The sequence below is a fragment of the Rutilus rutilus genome (assembly GCF_951802725.1).
Source record: "Rutilus rutilus genome assembly, chromosome: 13".
In the NCBI taxonomy this organism is placed as follows: domain Eukaryota; kingdom Metazoa; phylum Chordata; class Actinopteri; order Cypriniformes; family Leuciscidae; genus Rutilus; species Rutilus rutilus.
In genome coordinates this window covers 28,567,662-28,588,006 of record NC_140218.1, presented here as the reverse complement: position 1 = coordinate 28,588,006, position 20,345 = coordinate 28,567,662, and the positions used below count along the sequence as shown (strand labels likewise).

Below are 20,345 nucleotides of genomic sequence, written 5' to 3'. Positions count from 1 at the left end.
TTATTAGCCCTTTGAACGAGTTTGACTTTTTCCACCGCTAGTCAATGCAAGAGCTGCTAGTAACCAACAGAGCTGTACTTCAGGTGGCGACATTGCTAAAGTCGACACACACACGGTTGGCATAGAAGAAGAGGTTTTCTCGCGATTTAATGTTTCAATATGGCTGCCTCCTCGAGCAGTGCTGCCACCGTTAATCAGAGTGATCATTCTTCATTAGCCGAAGAACCAGAGGCAGAAACAGAGTTTTGTCCCGGATTCAAGGACGTCGATGCATTTGTCAAGGTCGGTTGGTCGTTTCAGTGCGTAAATCCCGCTGTAACTAACTGTAAACACAAGCGCAACGTGGAAAGAGTGGCCATGCGTGCGTACGCAGTAACGCTTGCGAGTTATATTTTCGAAATGTGAAGTTGCAGTGAATGTATTGGAGTGTTGTGTGTTTCCACAGCATGGCCTGGGAGCGGTGGTGTCTTCCACGAAGGCGTCCGCAGCTCTTCCCGCAGCCGGAGATGAGTTTGACCTGTACCGAAGCTTCCCCGCCTTCCAGCACTTCTGCGCCTCACAGGGGGACCGACTCTTACACTGGTAAAACACCCCACTCAAGCACTGGCCCACTGGACACTCACGGTCCTATATATATTAGGAATAAGATCTCGTGTGTGTTTGAATCGAGATCAGCTCTAATTACTACATACAGCATTAGCATCTGTTGGACCTCAACAGAACTTGAGGGGTGGATGAAATTGATTGTAATAATCGGAGACGTCACATTGTACTGATATCTGTGTGTTTCTCTGACAGTATGAGCAGGATCATGCAGCATCATGGCTGTAGATCTCACATGAGAGACAGGAACAAACTGACTGGACAGGAGGACAGGTTCGACCTGGTGGTGGACTCGAATGATGCCATCCTTGAGAAAGTGGTACGAGTGTTACTCTAACAACAGCTTTAAGATTCAAGCTTCTGGTGTTATTGTTTCTGTCCATATAGGTCTATAACCCTAACCCGTTCACACCAAGAACAATAACCATAACAATTCTTTGAGAATCATGACACGCATGACAACAACACACAGCGACAAACCAATCAGAATCTATCCTCCTTTAATGCTTTCCATAGGCTATATCTGTTTGATTTGTGACCTGTGTTCAGGGTATTCTCCTGGACGAGGCCTCTGGTGTGAGTCGCTCCCAGCAGCCGGTGATGCCCACCGGATATCAGCCGCCCAAGATCGTCGTGTCCAGCTGGAATCGCAAGGTTACTTTCTTAGCGCATCATCCTCCTTTTTTTTGACCTGGCAACATTTCTGATCGGGTGTCGTTATTTGAGAACGTGTAGAGGAGCAGGTTCAGGCATGACGGCGGCTTTTCTTCTCTTTCCAGGGAGGAGAACGCAACACCGAGACCTTTCGCCTTTTACATGCTAAAAACATCCAGCGGCCGCAACTCAAATTCAAGGACAAAGTGGATAACAGCAACACTCCTTTCGTCTCTAAAATCTTCATCAAACCCAATGCAGAGAAACCTCTGCCATCATGTGAGTGTGTTAAAAAAGACTTCTTTTTTTTTTAAATGTATATTTCTCTTGCCTTTGCAACCAGCAATGTAACCAAATGTGTGATTTAGATTTTGCCGACAAACACATTCGTAAGGAGAGACCGGAGGATTTAGATGTTCCTGCTGCGCTGGCGGATTTTATCCATCAGCAGAGAACGAAAGAGCATGTGGACGACATGTAAGAGACGTTTCTGTCATTTATCCGGTGTAAAGCCATCTAGTGTGTTTATGTTAGTCATTTCCCATCAGTGTTTAATGCTAGTCTTGTTGTAAATGCTGTTTTCCAGGTTTTCTCACCCCTATCAGTATGAATTGGACCATCTGGTCATGCCAGAGAGTCTGAAGTGTAAACCTGATGCCCAGGTCAATGTCTTTATTCATCATATGTGTTCTTCTCAGGAACTGTTTTCATTTGGATTTAACATCAATTATTGTGTTTTAGATGTATACACCTATTGCTGAGTCCGCTTGTCAGTTCATCAATACTTTAGATGATCTTGTTGCTATGAATGAGAAGTTGGCCAAGATGTCGGAGTTCGCTGTGGACCTGGAGGTATGAGCGTGTTCAGTTTTTTTATGATGCTTGCTAATCATGGAAGTTTTTAATTCACACCAGTTCTCCGTCCACAGCATCATTCCTACAGAAGCTTTTTGGGAATCACGTGTTTGATGCAGATATCGACGCGGGAGGAGGACTTCATCATAGACACGCTGGAACTGCGCAGTGAAATGTACATCCTAAACGAGACTTTCACTGACCCCACCATTGTGAAGGTGATGCTTTTCTAATAAAGTCACCCACTTAGATTGTATGTGTTTCTGCAAGGTGTAAATGAATAGTTCTGTGACTATAGAATGAATTCTGGCAGTTCTTTGGCATTTTACGCATATCTTAAATTCGGCATGAAACGTAGCTGTGAGAATCTTTTCTTCCCTATTGTGACGTGCATCTGCATGAAACTGAACATTCAGCATCCGGTTTGATAAAATGTCAAGTTCTGCATGTTCAGTGCCATGTGGTGATGTCTTGATGTTGTTTATGTTGCACGTGACGCTCCTGCAGGTGTTTCACGGCGCTGACTCTGACATTGAGTGGCTACAGAAGGACTTCAGCCTCTATGTGGTCAACATGTTTGACACCCATCATGCCGCGCGTTGCCTAAACCTCGGCCGAAACTCCCTTGACCATCTCCTGAAAGTCTACTGCAACGTGAACTCTGATAAACGCTACCAGCTGGCAGACTGGAGGATACGGTAATACATTCTGTACATTAATACAACTCTCCTTTATTATTGAGCCAAACTCATTATGTAGGGCAGCATTAACAGTGTGGTCATTCATATGGTGTGTGTTGTGTCTGCAGACCGTTGCCAGATGAGATGTTGAAGTACGCTCAGGCTGACACACACTACCTGCTGTACGTGTATGATCGAGTCCGAGCTGACCTGTATGATATGGGCAACGGGCAGCCTGCCCTCATTCAGCAGGTCTGGGCGAAAAGCAGAGACCTCTCGCTCAAGGTGTGGGCAGATTTCTTCATAGCAAACACTCCAAACACATCCTTTCATATTTTCTGTGCATTTGATCACTTTGTGTGGATTTGATTTGACTTGATTAAGATAGATAGATAGATAGATAGATAGATAGATAGATAGAGATACAGTAGATAGATAGATAAAGATACAGTAGATGGATGGATGGATAGATAGATAGAGATACAGTAGATGGATGGATGGATGGATGGATGGATGGATAGATAGAGATACAGTAGATGGATGGATGGATGGATGGATAGATAAATGGAGATACAGTGGATGGATGGATGGATAGATGGAGATACAGTAGATGGATGGAGATACAGTAGATGGATGGAGATACAGTGGATGGATGGATGGATGGATGGAGATACAGTGGATGGATGGATGGAGATACAGATACAGTGGATGGATGGATGGAGATACAGATACAGTGGATGGATGGAGATACAGTGGATGGATGGATGGATGGATGGAGATACAGTGGATGGATGGAGATACAGTGGATGGATGGAGATACAGTGGATGGATGGATGGATGGAGATACAGTGGATGGATGGATGGAGATACAGATACAGTGGATGGATGGAGATACAGTGGATGGATGGATGGATGGAGATACAGTGGATGGATGGATGGATGGAGATACAGTGGATGGATGGATGGATGGAGATACAGTGGATGGATGGATGGAGATACAGATACAGTGGATGGATGGAGATACAGTGGATGGATGGATGGAGATGCGATGGATGGAGATACAGTAGATGGATGGATGGATAGATGGAGATACGATGGATGGATGGATGGAGATGAAGTGGATGGATGGAGATGCAGTGGATGGATGGATGGAGATACAGTGGATGGATGGATGGAGATACAGTGGATGGATGGATGGAGATACAGTGGATGGATGGATGGAGATACAGTGGATGGATGGATGGAGATACAGTGGATGGATGGATGGAGATACAGTGGATGGATGGATGGAATCAATTAAAAAAAAGTTCCAAATAGTGATTCGTTGTTTGACGTGAATATTTTTAATCTTTCTCTTTAGAAATACGTGAAGCCTATTTTTACGGAGGACTCGTACATGGAGCTGTACCGCAAGCAGAAGAAGAGCTTCAACACGCAGCAGCTGGCAGCGTTCAGACTGCTGTACGCCTGGAGAGACAAACTGGCACGACAGGAAGACGAGAGCACCGGGTGACGCCCCCGACCGTCTCCATGCATGCGTCTGTTGACTGATTAATAGTAATTGTGATCATGAACATGTTGTTTCTCCACAGGTATATCTTACCAAACCACATGATGATGAAGATCGCAGAGGAGCTTCCAAAGTAAGTTTTAAAGGGCCCTAAAGTTCATTTGTTTTCATTTTCTCTGCATAAGGTGCACTGTTCTTCAAGGTTTCTTGCTCAGAAAACAGTCATAATTTAAGGCCTGTTCACACCAATGACTAAAACAATTAAGATATAGTTCTAAAAGTCATTGTAAATATAAAAGAATTCACACAACAACTATAAAGATGGCGATAATTTACTGTGTAACGTGTAATTTCATGGAATTTGTCAAATTTGATGAAGAAATAAAAAGCAGGTCAGGACACCTAAATTAAGTCAGGAAATAAGAGTAGTCTGTGAATATTGAACTGCATAGAGACTGTTTCATTACGAATCATGGATGTTCTGCGTGTGTTTGAGTGAATGAATGGTATTTTTCCCACACAAACACTGAAGCAAGTGTGACGTTCGCAGTGTTTCCAGCCTCTGAATGCATGAACTTCATCTCCAGAGCCGCTCTGAGAAGTCGCTTCATCAGCATTTTACAGTTTCAGTTGAGAAGATCTATCATCATATCATAAACGCACAGAAAAACAAAGGTCTTCACAGCAACCCGTCAAAATAAAAGAAATTGACGAATATATTACTGTTGCACTGTAGAATTTACATCTCAATGTAATACTAACACCAATAATAAATTATTCTTAAAACTTTATCTTTAAGGAATAATCAATTTTCTTCCATGTTTTAATTTTAACAGTAAAGATCTTTTGTGCAGCACTTTTTTTTTCTTCTTTTTTATTTAATTTCATGATTAAAAGCTCATTTGAATTAGATTTATACCTTAATTTGATAGCCAGAAAAATCTAAATACACAACAGAATTTGAAACAGAATCCAGAAAAATTCTAATGGAATTTGGAAAAAGATAAAACTGATTTCATAGGGCCCTAATATAACTGTATTAACTGTCCCTAATATAATTGTTAGAGTTATCATTCTTGGTGTGAACTGGCCTTTAATGGGCATTTTTAACCATCTTACTGACCCTTAGAATCACTAGTGACAGTAAAGAAATAATCCTGAAAAAAGGTAGCATGCACAACCGTTTTCAACATTGATAATAATGTTTCTTGCAGCAAATCATCATATCAGAATGATTTCTGAAGGATCATGTGACACTGAAGACTGGAGTAATGATGCTGAAAATTCAGCTTTATCATCACAGGAATAAATGACATTTTACAATATATTCACATAGAAAACAGTTATTTTAACCGAACAGTAGTGTATGTAAATGTCCTCTGTTATGATTGGCTAACCTCCCCGCAGTGTCATAGTTTGCAGGCATTTGCTAATGATCGTTTTTCAAATGGTTGTTTTTCAGATGTTATGTAGACATGGGTGTTGAGTGACGTCACAACCATGATGATTTCTGAACAAGCTGTTTAGTTTCAATAAATGGAGTGGACTAGTGTATTTGAAGCCCTTTTTTTTTCTTTTTCCTATGATATATCCTTTAAATATTTAATTCTATTGTAAGCTGTAAGGCGGCTGCACTCTCTCACTCAGAGGAACCTGTATAAACGGATGTGTTTTTCCCTACAGGGAGCCTCAGGGCATCATCGCTTGCTGTAACCCCACTCCACCACTAGTGCGCCAGCAGATCAATGAGCTTCATCAGCTGGTCAAAGAAGCTCGAGAGATTCCTTTACTCAAGGTGTGCGCTCATACAAACACCACTTAACTGATTGACTATCACTAATGTGATATAAATGTATTAGTTCTATAATTTGCGATATCAATATGAAATTGTAGACCATGACTACTACTAATAATGTTGTCTCTCTTCAGGCAGAGGTACCTTCTATAAAGAAGAAATCAACGACCCCTAAAAGAAAGGTGTGTGTGTGTGTGTGTGAGAGAAACTAACTGCCATAAGAAGCTGTGTTATTGAGTAGCTCTTGCTGTCGTCTTCTAGCCACAGTTGACCTTATTCGGCCCCCATGACACCTCCCGCTCGTCTGAAAGTGATTTCCTGGACCTCTCTTCCTTTGGTAGGTCTAGATATTATCCATACCTTAATTTGCCTTTCTATTTAGACATGAAAATCACTAAATTGCTTTCTCCATGTGTCTTCAGAAACCCCAACCAAACCAGGAGTGTTGTTTTCAGAAGAGGAGAATGAAAGCGTGGACCGAGAGGGACAGTCCTCGCATGGGCTGATGGCTTCAGCAAAAATCCGACTGTTTGCGGTAGGACATTTGAAAAGAAAAGTGTCCTTCGTTTTGCATGTTTGGGTGTGCTGACGACAGAGGCAGTGTGGTTAAAGGCCCCTATGTATTTCATGCGTTGAGCCGTTGTGATGTCATTTCGAACAAAAGCAGGCGAAAATGAGGTTCGTTTGGTGTTCATTTCAGGAGTTCGAATCCGCTTGCCAAAACTAACTTTCTAAAAAAAAGTTCACTTTGGCTGCTAAAGGCTCTTCGAACTCCCATTGGTTCGTGGCGATTACATAATAGGTAGGCGTGACTGAGGCTCCGCCTTCTTTTACGTGGAAGGAGGTCAGATGTCCGCGAGTGAAAACATGAGCACACTGGAGAGCTGCTTTATTGTAGAAAATGTAATTGTAATTGACAGAGACACTGACGCTGTTTTTCATGTGTAATACTATAAAGCTGCTTGCTTTACAGCAATCTATTGTATAAATAAACGTGACGTGACACGAGCGCTGAATTGCAGAGCTTGTGCAAGCATCCACATCGCTATGATCAGATGCTTTCTTAACTGCTGTTTTCTCACCGCTGTTATTTTTGTTTTGTGCATTTTGTGATTGTGAGGAAAGTGTGCAGCACACATGTATATATGTACATTTTCTAACAGTATATCGCTGCAAAGTATTTCAAACTTCTTTACCTCTAAATGAAGAAAGAAAAAGACCTTCGCTGTGAGTATATCGGGGCCTTAGCAGGATGTCTTAATCGGTTATAGTGTCAAGCAGAAGTTAGAAGTTGATTTTGTTAAAACATGTTGTAATGCTCTTAGTATTGATTTGGGAGTGTTTGTGAGAGTTGAGGATGTTATTTGTCATGTGTTTTTGAGGATGAGGATGATGATGAAGAGGAAGCAGCTCCTGCTCATCTGACAGTGGCGCAGCAGAAAGCACACAGCATCATGGACTCGTTTGACAACCCCTTCCGAATGGTACAATACTTCAGTCTAGCTGATGGATTTCGTCTAAAGTATGTACTTGCACTGACATTTCAATGCTTGTTTTCAGTATTTACCATCAAAGGACATTCACATATCAACGAATGCCAAATATGACCCATCTTCAAAGATTTATGAGGTATAGTTTCTCTTTTTTTTGGATTCAGGGAGTCACAGATATTCCAAAATGATTCTAGATGCAGTGAAGGAGCTCCGGTTTTAGTGACTACTGGCTTATATTGACTATTTTGATTGTTCTGTTGAAAACAGATTCATAACCGGTGGAAATTACAGAGTATTGAGCAGCAGCAGAAGGAGGCTCAGGCCAAGCAGCAAGCTAGAGAACAGGCCAAGAAAGCTCAAGGTACAAACAACACAAGAAACTCTGTGTAGTCTAAAGCGATTCTGTATGTGCGTAACTGCTCGTTTGTCTTTCAGAGGAACGAAAGAGAGTCAAACTGAGCTACCAGGAGTCGCTGAAAAAGGTTCACACCGTCAGGCAGCAAGTAATGGTGAGGAAGCTTCGGCTCGCGAATTTGACAAGCGGCTTCTTGTTGGTTTTACGCTAACGTCTTGTGTTTTTAGGAAGCAAAGCAGGCTGGACAGAAAAGAGAGAGAGCTGCCAGTGATGTTGCTGAAGATGGTCTTAAAGACTCGAAGACTGAAAGCGAGACGTCAGTGGCTGATCAGGCCGCAAAACCTGCGCAGAAAAAACAGAAGCAGAAAATCGTTCAAGAGCCTGAAGTTCCTCAAGAGTTTCAACCTTATGACTACAGCCAGTCAAATTTCAAAATGTTCGACGGTGAGAGATCTGCCTCGTTTCGGTCACTTATTTTTCCTGTTGCTGTCTTCAGTGTATTGTCTTCATTTGTTTGCGCTTTAAACACGCAGGTAAATTGAAAGAGAGTTCACAGTTCGATCCGAACGGACAAGCGCGCGGACCCAAGCAGAAGGTTTGGAATCTACAAGCTTTCACCTTTCCACAAATCTCTCAGCTTTTGCATGATCTAATCTTTAACCAATTTTGATTCTCAGAAAAAAAAAGGACAGAAGAAAAACACTGGGGGAGGAAGGAGCATGTCTTACTTACCCGCCAAATCTGACAGGTACTGTGACGCTCTCACTGTAACGGTCGTCGCTGGATTAAAAAGGCATTTATATGTTCTGTTTGTTTCTGTTCGCAGAGGGTTTCGCCACAACTGGCCCAAGAGATAGGAGTCTTCAACTGATGAAGTTCAATCCACCCCTTTTTTTGTTTTCCTTTTTAAAAGCGTCCTACATGTTCTGCAGACTGAACTTGTCCTGACAGTGCTTGTATACTTATTTTGTGTAATTTGATCCATTCTCCTTTATTAAAATGAGATTTTAAATCATAGTTATGAAGGTCTTCTTAGATGCGTCATGTTTCCTCTGGAGTCTTTGGACTGCCAAAAGTTGATATTTAATTATATCAAATAAAGGATTGTGCTGTAGTTGCTTTTAGTGGCTGTTTGTTAGTATGTTAGAGTAGCTGTAAATGTAGTTCATCACATCACTTATGATCCACTGATGTGACAACCACAGTGTCAATACTTTTATAACAGAGAGCTTTTGAGTGTGTGCTTGTTTTTTTTGGGTAACACTTTATTTTACAGTGTCTTTGTTACTATATATAAATTATGCATAATCATATGCAGCTAACCCTAAACCAAATCCTAACCCTATAGTAAGTACACTTAAATGTAATTACAGTGTAACAAAGACACCTTAAAATAAAATGTAACTTTTTTTGCTTAGGGAACAATTTGCCCTTGTTACATGTAATTATTATAGTAATAACTTTACACACAACTAACCCTGCATGTAGTTAATATTACTCCGTATGTATAATTGCACCGCAACAAGGACATTTTTAATTAATGTGTATCACTTTCTTTATAATAAACTGCTTGGTTTGACATCTCCAACACAATAATAGTCACAACTCTTATGGCCACTGTACATATTCATTTAGTGCCAATACACACTACCTCCTCTAGGTGGCACTGCAATGTAATTGAGCTCTACCTGTCTCATCATGCATGTGACCATGCCTCACGATCACATGTTGAGGAACATACAGCCTGTCAACGGCCGTTTCCCAAAAGCTTTAAGCCTAAGTTGATCATAGAGACCATTGGTGGCAATAGTTCTACGATCCACTCAGGCCTTTTGGGAAACGCAGCCAAGGTTGTTATGTAAAATGGAAATCTTTATGTGAACACACACATGCTTCTGTCATCAGTGATGTGAAGGAGAAACTGGTTTGATGTAACCGATACAAAGATGACAAATTCTCCCCTTTAATTTCTAAAGATTGTTCTCTGAAAGTGTTCTGTAACATTTCTAAAGAACTTATTTGGTATAAATGTTCCGCTGCAGACCGCACGCACAAACCTTCACTTCCTGCTGCTCGACTGCGGTTCTCTATTGAACAATAGGTGCAAACACTGACAGGAAACACCTCATTCAAGATGCTTGATAAACAGATTTTCTCTTTTGAGTTTATTTAAAAGAGCATAACCAATGTTAAGTCCATTAAAGGGCTAGTTCAGCAAGAAATTAAAATGGTCATCATTCACTCACCCTCGTTCAAAAGCTGTATGCCTTTCTCTTTTTGTAGTAGTTTTTTTTATAAATATCAAGAAAGTCAATGGGAACCAAAACTTTTCTTTCAAATATATTTTTCAGAAGAAAGACATGAGGGTAAATGATGACAAAAATCTGCATTTTTGGGGTGAACTATCCCTTTTGAGGAACTGTATATATTTACAAAGTTTCACAACATTCATGCCATTTGGGATTTTCGACAAAAAGCGATATCACAATATCTTTGGTATCACGGATAAAGCTTCTCTGGAGTTCTTCTTATGCATCTCGCCATTCTATGATCGCGATGATATTTGTAACAAATGCAAGTGGATCATAAAGTTCCAGAAAGTGCGAGAGGCGTGGAAATGGATGCGTACGCCACCCAGCTGTGTTCCCCCTCCCACTCACACACTCCTCTCGTTCTTTCCTTCAGTCATGCTCTCTTTCATGTCCGCCAGGAGCGATTGCACACAGGAAACTGTGACAGGTTTGTCTCCAGCATCACCCACTCTGGAAGAACAGCAATGAGTCAGTGCGCTTCATCGGCCGGGAGCTTCACCCGACGCCGCTTTCGCTCTTAAACAATTTTTACGCATCTCTTCAAAGAAATACACGAATGAAAACAGACGCTTAGATGCATTTTTGGGGTTATTTTTCGTTTCTGGGTCAGTTTCTTTACGTATGAAAGTGTGTCATCCCAGATCCCAGCATCAAGAATCCAAAGTCATTCAAACACTCGTCCTCAAAGTCTCACTGCGATCTTCCTCTCATGTTTCCCAGAGCTGACAGCAGTCCTCGCATTCCTCCGTCATGTAGAGGTACGAGTTGATGGCCTCCTTCAGTCCTTCGCTCACCTGAGACTCCTCCGCACCCTCTTTACTCTGCCCGAAGATCATGGAGCTGTGAAGAGAACTCGATTACTCACTGCTCTACTAGGTTTCCATGGCTCATTGTGAAGCCCTTAAAGGGATAGTTCACTTCAAAATGAAAACTCTCCCTCAAGTTGTTTCAAACCTGTATGAATTTCTTTCTTCTGCTGAACACAAAGGAAGATTTTGAAGAACTCTTTGTTTTTTGAAGAAGGTTTGAAACAACTTGAGGGAGAGCAAATGATGACAGAATTATCATTTTGAAGTGACCTATTCCGACTGATTATGATGTGTTTGACTCACCGGTCCACATCTTTCCAGTTTATAGTGGGCCTCTTCATGGCAATCGGAGGGGGGCCGGTTACAACGGGAACATTGTTAGATCCAAGGATAAAGCACGGCTCCCCGAGAGTACAGCATAACCCGTCCGATACTTCTGAGGGACAGTTCACAGTTAAACTCAGGCCACAACACTTACACAAAAGTGGGTAGCACTTTATTTTACAGTCCTGTTCCCCATGTACATACTTATTATAGTATAACTGGGTAATAACTAGGTACTATATGAGTCTATATGATAGACTATATATATATATATACAGTGTATATGCATAAGTTTAGACACCCATACTAAAGTTGACTAAAAAGAGGAATAAAAAATCATCTTTTGAAAACTGAACTTAATTCCTTAATTTAAAAAATTAGGAAAAATCCAACCTTTAAGGACACCAATTTTCTTTGTGAATGAATAATGCATCATTATATGAATAGAATAATGATTGAATTATATTTAATAGCTATAAAATAGCCCCACATCATCACATAGCCTTCACCATACCTAGAGATTGGCATGGTTTTATTTCAGTTAGCCTAATAGCTAGTTTGATTTGCATTGAGAGATGATCTTATGGAAATTACTCCATGCCAATCTCTAAGTATGCTGAAGGCTATGTGATGATGTGGGGCTATTTTAATTCCAAAGGCCAAGGGAACTTTATCAGGATGCATAGTATCCTAAACAAAAAATAAAAAAATATACTTAAAAATACAAATCTGCCTGCCTCTATGGGAATTTAACATAGGGGTGTCCAGACTTATGCACCCTGTATTTTAAGGAAGAACATTTATTTATTTACGATACATTATTCATTCACAAAGAAAATTGGTGTCCTTAAAAGTTGGATTTTTCCTAATTTTTTAAATTAAGGCATTAAGTTCAATTTCCAAAAGATGATTTTTTATTCCTCTTTTTAGTCAACTTTAGCATGGGTGTCTAAACTTATGCATAGCACTGTATATAGTGCATAACCAAGTCATGTATCAACCATAAACCCAGCAATGCCACAGAATAATGAGTTAGGCCGTGTGTTCACCAAAGCGTTCTTAGCTTGCTGAATGTGAGATGTGTTCAGGGTTGCTAAAACACACCCAAAATAAGGCTTAAACTAGCCCAACCCTTACAAAAATGAAAAATGAATGTTGTTTTATAGTAAAAGCATAGTAACCATGTTTTTTTGGCAGACTGATTTAGAAAATTTGAATAACCGCAGTTTTACTGCAAAAACCATGGTTATTTTGTGGTTCTCATGGTTTAAACCACAATAACCATGTTCTTTTGTTTGTTTTATTTTTAGTAAAAATATGGTTGGAGGTTTGCCAGTAAAAATTGCGTTCCAGAGGGTAACATTGAGCTACGGGGTGGGGTGGGGGTCTCTTCAACCTGCGGCAACAGTGTAAAAGTAGCCCTACTACTAAGTAGGAAAACTACAGAACTGATGTGCTTCTTGTCGTTCGTTGCAGAAATGTGACGGTTGGCCGGTGTTGTGTTCGTCCTGCCCCTCCTCCACTGTGATTGGACAGCTGAGTTAAAAGTGTCTATCTTCAACTCTCGGTGACTGGTAAAAAAAACGCAGTGCTTCTATTGAGAACAATCGGACACATACGCTAGCCTTGGGAAAACCCACTTCGGTGGACACACGGCCTTAATGGCTGTATCTGTGAGTCTGCGTACCTGAATAGTGTGCGACCAGGTCTGCGAGGCTCCTGAAGGTGAGTCCGGGTGAGATGTAGACCCAGCCGTTCTCGAGGCTGCTGATACGGTAGTGTCCGACAGAAGGGCGCTGATGAGAGCTGCTCCTACGCACTGACAGAGAGTGGTGACCTGGGGAAAACAAACAAACAAACATGATCAATTCATACAAACTTAGATTTGACATTTTCTAAAGAAAACATACACTTTATAACACACTATGAGCAAAAATAAAATCTTTAGTTTTATCGTTGGGAAGGTGAAACTGGTAAGACAGTATTAGCCAGCTAGCATTAGCGTGTTAGTACCTGGGACGGTCTCGCTCTCTCTGATAAGGAAGGAGCCGGGCTGATTATGGGGGAGCATCAGAAGCTCCTCTGCTTTCTGTTTACTGAGACCCAAAAACTGCCACCTACACGAACACACAGATGATTGATGAGTGTGAGGACAAAATCAACAGAGCAGAAGGAAAAAGCAGTAGGTAGAATCTTTCGTCATGTGAGTAAGCGAGTGATCAGCAGGGTGATTGCGGGTACAGTGCGTCCCCAACATGATACACTGTATCCAGCTGTGCCCACTCTACACCCCACTCAAAGATAACCCCACTACAGCTGACATCATCACCACCGCCTCTCCCAGACCACCTGACCATCGCTGTGATGACGTCATGAGGTATAACACACACAGACGGAGATGTCGACTTGTGTGAGTTCAGCTCACCTGTTGTACACTTTGGCAGTGTAGTTGCTGGGGATGTAGCTCTCGTTTCCTGTGGCTGATGAACTTACTTTCCACCACTCTCCTTCACTGTAACACACACATTACGGCGTCAGATACTCGCACGGAGGATAGAGGCGCTTTTGTCTGTTGAGATGAACCGTTGTGCAACAGCACACTTACTCTGACAAAATGTTGAGCCTCTCTCCCACTCGGATGGCACAGTCCCCTGGACCTCTGGACGGATAGTCGTACAGGGACACCACCACGAATCTACCCGTGTCTGCACACACACACACACCAAAACAACACCTTTAGGCCTGTTGCTGTGCTTGTATTATAAGAGCACCTCCAAAAACACATGATTAAAAATTACCTAAAGTAAAAACCTATTTATAATGAAAAATCGTATTATATGCAATCTTTCCTGGTTTTTGGAAGTAAATTACCATACAATTTATTTTAAATCTATTTAATACTTCATTTAAATCAGCATATCATTATAAAATGTTTTTTGTGTGTGTGTGTGTGTGTGAGTAAAAACATGAGCCAATAATTTAAATAATTGAAAGGCTTTCCCAGAAGTCCCTGCGTGATGCATCACCAGTGTTAGTTTAGTATCATTTTAATACTATTATAGTTTTTGTTAATATGTGACCCTGGATCACAAAACCAGTCACATGTCGCACGGGTATATTTGTGGCAATAGCTAAAAATACATTGTATGGATCAAAATTATCAATTTTTCTTTAATGCCAAAAATCATTAGGATATTAATTAAAGATCATGTTCCATGAAGATATTTAGTAAATTTCCAACCGTAAATATATATATATATATATATATATATATTTTTTTTTTTGTGAGTGAATGCAGCACAATCGTGAACATAAATGGACAACTTTAAATGCGATTTTCTCGATTTATTTTCAAATAGTTGCATCTCGGCCAAATATTGTCCTATCCTAACAAACCATACATCAGTGGAAAGCTTATTTATTCAACTTTCAGATGATGTATACATCTCAATTAAAAAAATTGTGACTGGTTTTGTGATCCAGGCCAGGGTCACATATTTTGAATTAGATTTCTTTTCTTTCTTTTTTTATATATATTTTGGGTTTCATTTTAAATTTAGTTGAAGCTTTAGCAATTGTTTATTTATTTTATTTTATTTTATTTTTTGTCTGTATTGTTTTTATTTTATTTTTTTGTTATTTATTTTTAGTTATTTTGGTACTTCAACTTTATATGAAAATGAGAAATGTTGCTTTGGCAACTATCTGAAATAAAATAAGCAAAAATTGTACTATTCTATGAATAAGTAATGAAAATGTTTTTATGGTTTTAGTTTTAGCTAATGATAATAAACCTGTGCATCACATTTGATTATATTTTATTTATATAGCATTGGTTTTTATTTTCATCATCAGTTATGTAGGTTAGGGTGTTTTGTGCCACATTTTGTATTGTGTTCATGACTATCTACAGTACAGGTCAAAAGTTTGGAAACATTAAGATTTTTTTATATTTTTGAAAGAAGTCTCTAATGCTTAAAAAAAAAACAAAAAAAACAGTAATATTGTAAAATATTATTACAATCCTAAAATAATAGTTTTCTATTTGAATATACTTTAAAAAATAATGTATTCCTGTGATCAAAGCTGAATTTTCAGGATCATTACTCCAGTCTTCAGTGTCACATGTGACATCCAGTCTATCACATGATCCTTTAGAAATCATTCTAATATTCTGATTTATTATGAGTGTTGGAAACAGTTCTGCTGCCTAATATGAATAAAAGGTTAAAAAGAACTGCATTTATTCAAAATAAAAAAAATATTTTCTAATAATATAAATCTTCTTTACTATCACTTTTTATCAATTTAACACATCCTTGCTGAATAAAAGTATGGATTTATTTCAAAAAAAGAAAGAAAAAAAATTACTGACCCCAAATTACTGACCAGTAGTGTATATTGTTGTTACAAAAGATTTCTATTTTTAAATTTTTTTTCTTTTTATTCATCAAAGTATCCTAAAAAAGTATCACAGGTTATGAAAAAATATTAAGCAGCAGAACTGTTTCCAACTTTGATAATGAATCATCATATTAGAATGATTTCTAAAGGATCATGTGATAGACTGGAGTAATGATCCTGAAAATTCAGCTTTGCATCACAGAAATAAATGATAATTTAAAGTCTAATAACTTGAAAACCAATTATTTTAAATTGTAATAATATATCACAATATTACTTTTTTTTTTTTTCTGTATTTTTGATCAAATAAATGCATGCTTGATGAGCAGAAGAAACTTCTTTCAAAAACATTAAAAATAGTAATGTTTCCAAACTTTTGACCTGTACTGTATATACGCTTATTGGTCATGTTTTATGGACAGGACACTTATGATGAACTCTGATTAATCTTGTGGCTTTTTAATTGTTCCCCTGTACTACTATGGCAGTTATTAGTATGTACAAAATGATATTTTTGTAGTTCAGGTAGACTAATTTGTCAATATTACTTCGGTTAATGAAATATACATCTGTTATCCTGTAATACCTGAAACATTGTCAATATATTTTTTACCGTGAATTTTTTGCAACCTCAGCCCCCAGTTTTTTACCATAACATTAACAAGATGTTTTTTTAAATACACAGTAAAAAATGATCAGTTGACTTAATAATTTTAAAGCAACCTCACTTTTTTTAAGGTTTCCTCACTTTTTTTTTTAACTTTATGTAATTGAAAAAATGAAGTTGTTTGAACTTAATTTCACATAACTTAATTTTTTCAATTACGCATAAAGGTTATTTACTTAATTTTAAGGCAACAGGGTTTCCTCGCTTTTTATTAAATTTACGCACTGAAAATCCTCAACTTACGAACGAGTGCTTGTAAAATGCCACTGAAAGCTGCAGTTGCAGCATTTACCACAACCCCACATGTATATCTAACGCTGCTGTTCTACATGTAGTGGTGCCTCTCTGAGATCAGTGGGGCCTCATGCACATATGAAGTGTGTATTGCAGTGCTGAACTCACCCATGGTAAGCGGGTCAGCTCTTTCCTCCGTGTCCAAGAGAACAGCATGTGCGCTGGATCCGCGCCGGTCTTTACTGGGCCGACTGCCCATGCTCCTCTGGAGTGTTTAGGTGCACAATGCTGACAGGAACCAAAATCTAAGGAGAGAAGAGCGAGATTTTTTTTTTTTAGCACTGAATGATTCGTATTGATTCTTGATATTCATAAAAAAAGCATAAAAAAACTAAAACGACACACACGAATGAACCAACAAATCAGTTTAGCTCGACCATTGCTTTCTTATGTCATGCTCTGGATGTAAAGAGGAAGGATGTCGACAAACCACTTGTGTACTTTGATCAAAAAAAAAAAAAAACTTTCCATCAGCACTTTCACTATCACACACTTTTTAAACTTGGATTAAAAAAAAGAAGGGTTGCCGTTCTAAAAATAGATCTGGTGCAATGCTGAGAATATTCTACTCTTTTTCTGTCACGCTCAGTTACATCACAGCGATCTATTTATGCGATCTATGTGAAACATATACAGCGAATCCAACAGATTAAAATGATTCAGTATGCAAATACCAGGTAAAATATCACAGTCTGAGGTAAAATCATAATATAATGTGACTCATTCTCTTAATATGACTCTTATATTATGATAAAGCGACAGTAAAGTGATGAGGTACAATTTTCCACTGCGGTGTCCTTCACATGGTGTGAAAAAAGATCACTGTAAATCTTTTGAAGGAAATTGATCGGATGGTCTGATGATAAAAAACAAGCTCAAAAAACATTGACGCAATTTTTTTTTTCCTCTGCTAAAATACCATCAACACATATACGTTTTCCAGTATTTCTACATCCTATAGTCTTATTACATTGTAATAACAGGTTATTACATTGTAATAACCTTCTAGTTCAATTCCAGCTATTAATAATTGTAATGATTGCACAATATCACTATGATTTCAACACCCTCATAAGGGCTACTGTAGCATTAGTGATCTTTGAGGGCTATTCTTCTTTATCATATTGTAATGCGGTGGCACTGGTCCCACATTACCGAGCAGATGGTCACCTGGTACCACAGATGGGTCTCACTAGGTCATCAGGGTCTCCAGGTCCAAATTACAGACCTCATACCCTGGGCACCGAAATAACACATGCGTAACTGATTACATGTGCTACATACCAACACAGCCATCACACGCAAACCAACCAACCGACCGACAACTAAACGGCAGCGTCATATAAAAAAATAATAATATTTAACATTATATCTCATAGGTATGGCGATAAAGATTTAGTCACAGATTAGAACACGGTTACTAACTTCCTGTTGCGTTAATGCAGACAATATTTAAGCCATTTAATATGACTTTAAGAGTTCTCAAGTCTGAACTAGAAAGTATCAAACAACTTCAAAATGGCACACAAACCCGCACATTTCTTTGAAATGCCTTTGAAGCAAGGCGTCTGTGCAAGCGCACACTTTTTAAGACGATTCTGACTCATGATTCAAGATTGAAGATTATAACTTTAAAGTCTGAGCTTCTTGTGTTTACATTATGAACATAGACATTCTTTTCGACCAATCACGAAACACATTATTCTTATTACACGTTATTATACACATAACAAAAAAAAAAGTGTTAAAATGGCCAGACTTTCTCCCAACCAAAAACTATTTTAATTCTATGAATTTGGATAAACCTGCTAAATGAATAAAAGTTCATAGCGGTCAGCAAAAACAACCTTAAATAGACCAAAATGTGAGCATAAAGCTGCGTACTCACCTCATGGTCTTCAAGCTAGCTTTGGTGACAATCCTTCTTTTCGAGGAAACAGACGTCCTCACCTGCGCGTGCAACAGGCCTGAAAACTGAGATCGCGGAGTTAGGAAGCTGTTTGGAGTGATTTTGGCACAGATCAGAGGCTAGTTGTCTTGTCTCAGTAGTTGAGCTCAGCTTCAGGTGAAGTGTTACTGTGGATGCTGCTGTGGTCGTCTCAAGTGTTTTAGCAAGCGCACGGAGGAAGGCAGACTTATTTACTACACACTTGTAGTTTCCTGTGACGAACAGGTCTAACTGTCACTCCTTTGCTGACGCACAGATGTCTGACAGTGAGAACAGACTAGAAGAAGGTGGTTCGATCATGTTTAATCTTCACTAACACAACACAGATGTTGGTGGAGAGGAAGGTTTTGAATGTCATGATGTCATGGGCTATTTGACGCAACAATGCAGATGCCGATGGAAGCGGCTTGCGACATTTTTATAGATTCAGAAATTCTCTGGATTTGCACATATTAATTTCATTATTCCCAAATGCACCAAAGCCAATTGCCATAGCAATAACTGCCATGGAAACTAAATGATCAGATTGGCTTCAGATCAGCGTAGATGCAAAACAAGTCTTGCTACAAATTACTGCTCATTTACACATTTTAAACCCCAGCTGAAAAAAAAAAGAAAGAAAAGATGATGGATGCACAATTTGCATTGGGATTCATAAGCCATGTGTTGGATTTTAGCACGTTAACATAGTTCAATTTAAACTGAACTTCCTATGCATTGCATCATCTGCACTCGTGACCTGTTAAATTCAGCATCACTTCTTACTTAATGTACTTAATTATGCAGCTGAAGATGTTCCAACCCTAGTTCCCATGACAAATGGAGCGAGTTAATTAAGGTCGTAGTGGGATGTCATCCTACCTGGTTACAAAAAGTGGAGAAGCAATTCAGCAAATCTATACGGTAAGTGAAAATGACAAACATAAAGTAAGTAAATCTCCTCTAGCTGAGTGATCATGCATATCAGATGGAAAGAAGACTCAGCATAGATGTTTTCGACTGATCCTTTCGGCTGTGGTCAAAAGTTGTACTTGAAGTCCCTGAAGTGTGTATGCCACAGTTTCTATAAATAGCTTTCAAATGTGTCATCTTTGACCGCGTGCAATCAACAAAAACCAGTCTTGCTAGTGATCGGAAACTTTCTCAGCTGAGATGACAGAAACAAAGTTGACTAAGACGGGTTTGTGCATAGAAGTGCACATTGAGTGCTATTACTCGATGCATGAAGTTGTGCTTTGAAGTGATTTGGGTCACATCATACTTTGTTTTTCCCTGAAGTCTAATTATAATGTTAGTCAAGGTTTTATTGCCCCAAAAACATTGTTTTCCCTGACCATTTTCTACACTCTCCCAGCTCCTTAAAGGTACCCCAAAATGTACATTTTGTACTTTGTTGTACTTACCCTAAGTTTGTTTCAAACTTGTATGACTTTCTTTCTTATGAAGAACACACTAGAAAATACATTCACTTTTCCAAAACTCTTCACTTAGTGATTGCAACAGCAGTCAATGTGGCCCAAACTATGAATCACTTGCATTCAATGACTACTACTTTCAAAATACATGAATTCTCTTCTAACTTAAACACAAACACTGCTAAAGCTCTATGTACCTAAAGATCAATGTGCATGTAAAAAAAAAA

General features: G+C 39.0%; 2 protein-coding genes across 3 annotated transcripts; one reads left to right on the top strand and one right to left on the bottom strand.

The window, feature by feature from the left end:
- Window positions 1-106: 106 nt before the first annotated feature.
- On the top strand, window positions 107-9,062 carry exosc10 (exosome component 10). The gene is made up of 25 exons (XM_084428951.1): window positions 107-282; window positions 446-582; window positions 799-922; window positions 1,153-1,257; window positions 1,383-1,536; window positions 1,626-1,734; window positions 1,844-1,919; window positions 1,999-2,109; window positions 2,187-2,330; window positions 2,620-2,810; window positions 2,921-3,077; window positions 4,153-4,301; window positions 4,385-4,435; window positions 5,986-6,097; window positions 6,232-6,279; window positions 6,359-6,434; window positions 6,520-6,632; window positions 7,480-7,581; window positions 7,658-7,726; window positions 7,858-7,951; window positions 8,026-8,099; window positions 8,173-8,389; window positions 8,479-8,540; window positions 8,623-8,693; window positions 8,772-9,062. Exons 1-25 carry the CDS (start codon window positions 160-162, stop codon window positions 8,800-8,802), a joined length of 2,700 nt encoding a protein of 899 aa, XP_084285077.1. The 5' UTR covers window positions 107-159; the 3' UTR covers window positions 8,803-9,062.
- Window positions 9,063-10,087: 1,025 nt separating this feature from the next.
- Window positions 10,088-18,932, bottom strand: sla2b (Src like adaptor 2b). 2 transcript variants are annotated; one of them, XM_084428971.1, is made up of 8 exons: window positions 18,644-18,932; window positions 16,864-17,000; window positions 13,996-14,095; window positions 13,816-13,902; window positions 13,404-13,507; window positions 13,078-13,227; window positions 11,370-11,499; window positions 10,088-11,097 (listed from the first exon to the last, which is right to left on the bottom strand). In XM_084428971.1, the coding sequence occupies exons 2-8, from the start codon at window positions 16,952-16,954 to the stop codon at window positions 10,965-10,967; spliced, it is 795 nt and encodes a 264-aa protein (XP_084285097.1). In that variant the 5' UTR covers window positions 16,955-17,000; window positions 18,644-18,932; the 3' UTR covers window positions 10,088-10,964. The 2 variants fall into 2 exon arrangements, with proteins under 2 accessions (XP_084285097.1, XP_084285096.1); XM_084428970.1 differs by having other exon boundaries at window positions 11,370-11,502; window positions 18,644-18,839.
- Between the last annotated feature and the right edge of the window lie 1,413 nt (window positions 18,933-20,345).

Coding starts and splice junctions, on each gene's coding strand:
- exosc10 (XM_084428951.1), top strand. CDS start 160: ATGGCTGCCTCCTCGAGCAGTGCTGCCACCGTTAATCAGAGTGATCAT. Junction 2,811..2,920: donor CTGGCAGACTGGAGGATACG/GTAATACATTCT, acceptor TTGTGTCTGCAG/ACCGTTGCCAGATGAGATGT. Junction 8,390..8,478: donor AAATTTCAAAATGTTCGACG/GTGAGAGATCTG, acceptor TTAAACACGCAG/GTAAATTGAAAGAGAGTTCA.
- sla2b (XM_084428970.1), bottom strand. CDS start 16,954: ATGGGCAGTCGGCCCAGTAAAGACCGGCGCGGATCCAGCGCACATGCT. Junction 14,096..16,863: donor AGCTGACCCGCTTACCATGG/GTGAGTTCAGCA, acceptor GTGTGTGTGCAG/ACACGGGTAGATTCGTGGTG. Junction 11,503..13,077: donor CCTGGTCGCACACTATTCAG/GTACGCAGACTC, acceptor ACTGTCCCTCAG/AAGTATCGGACGGGTTATGC.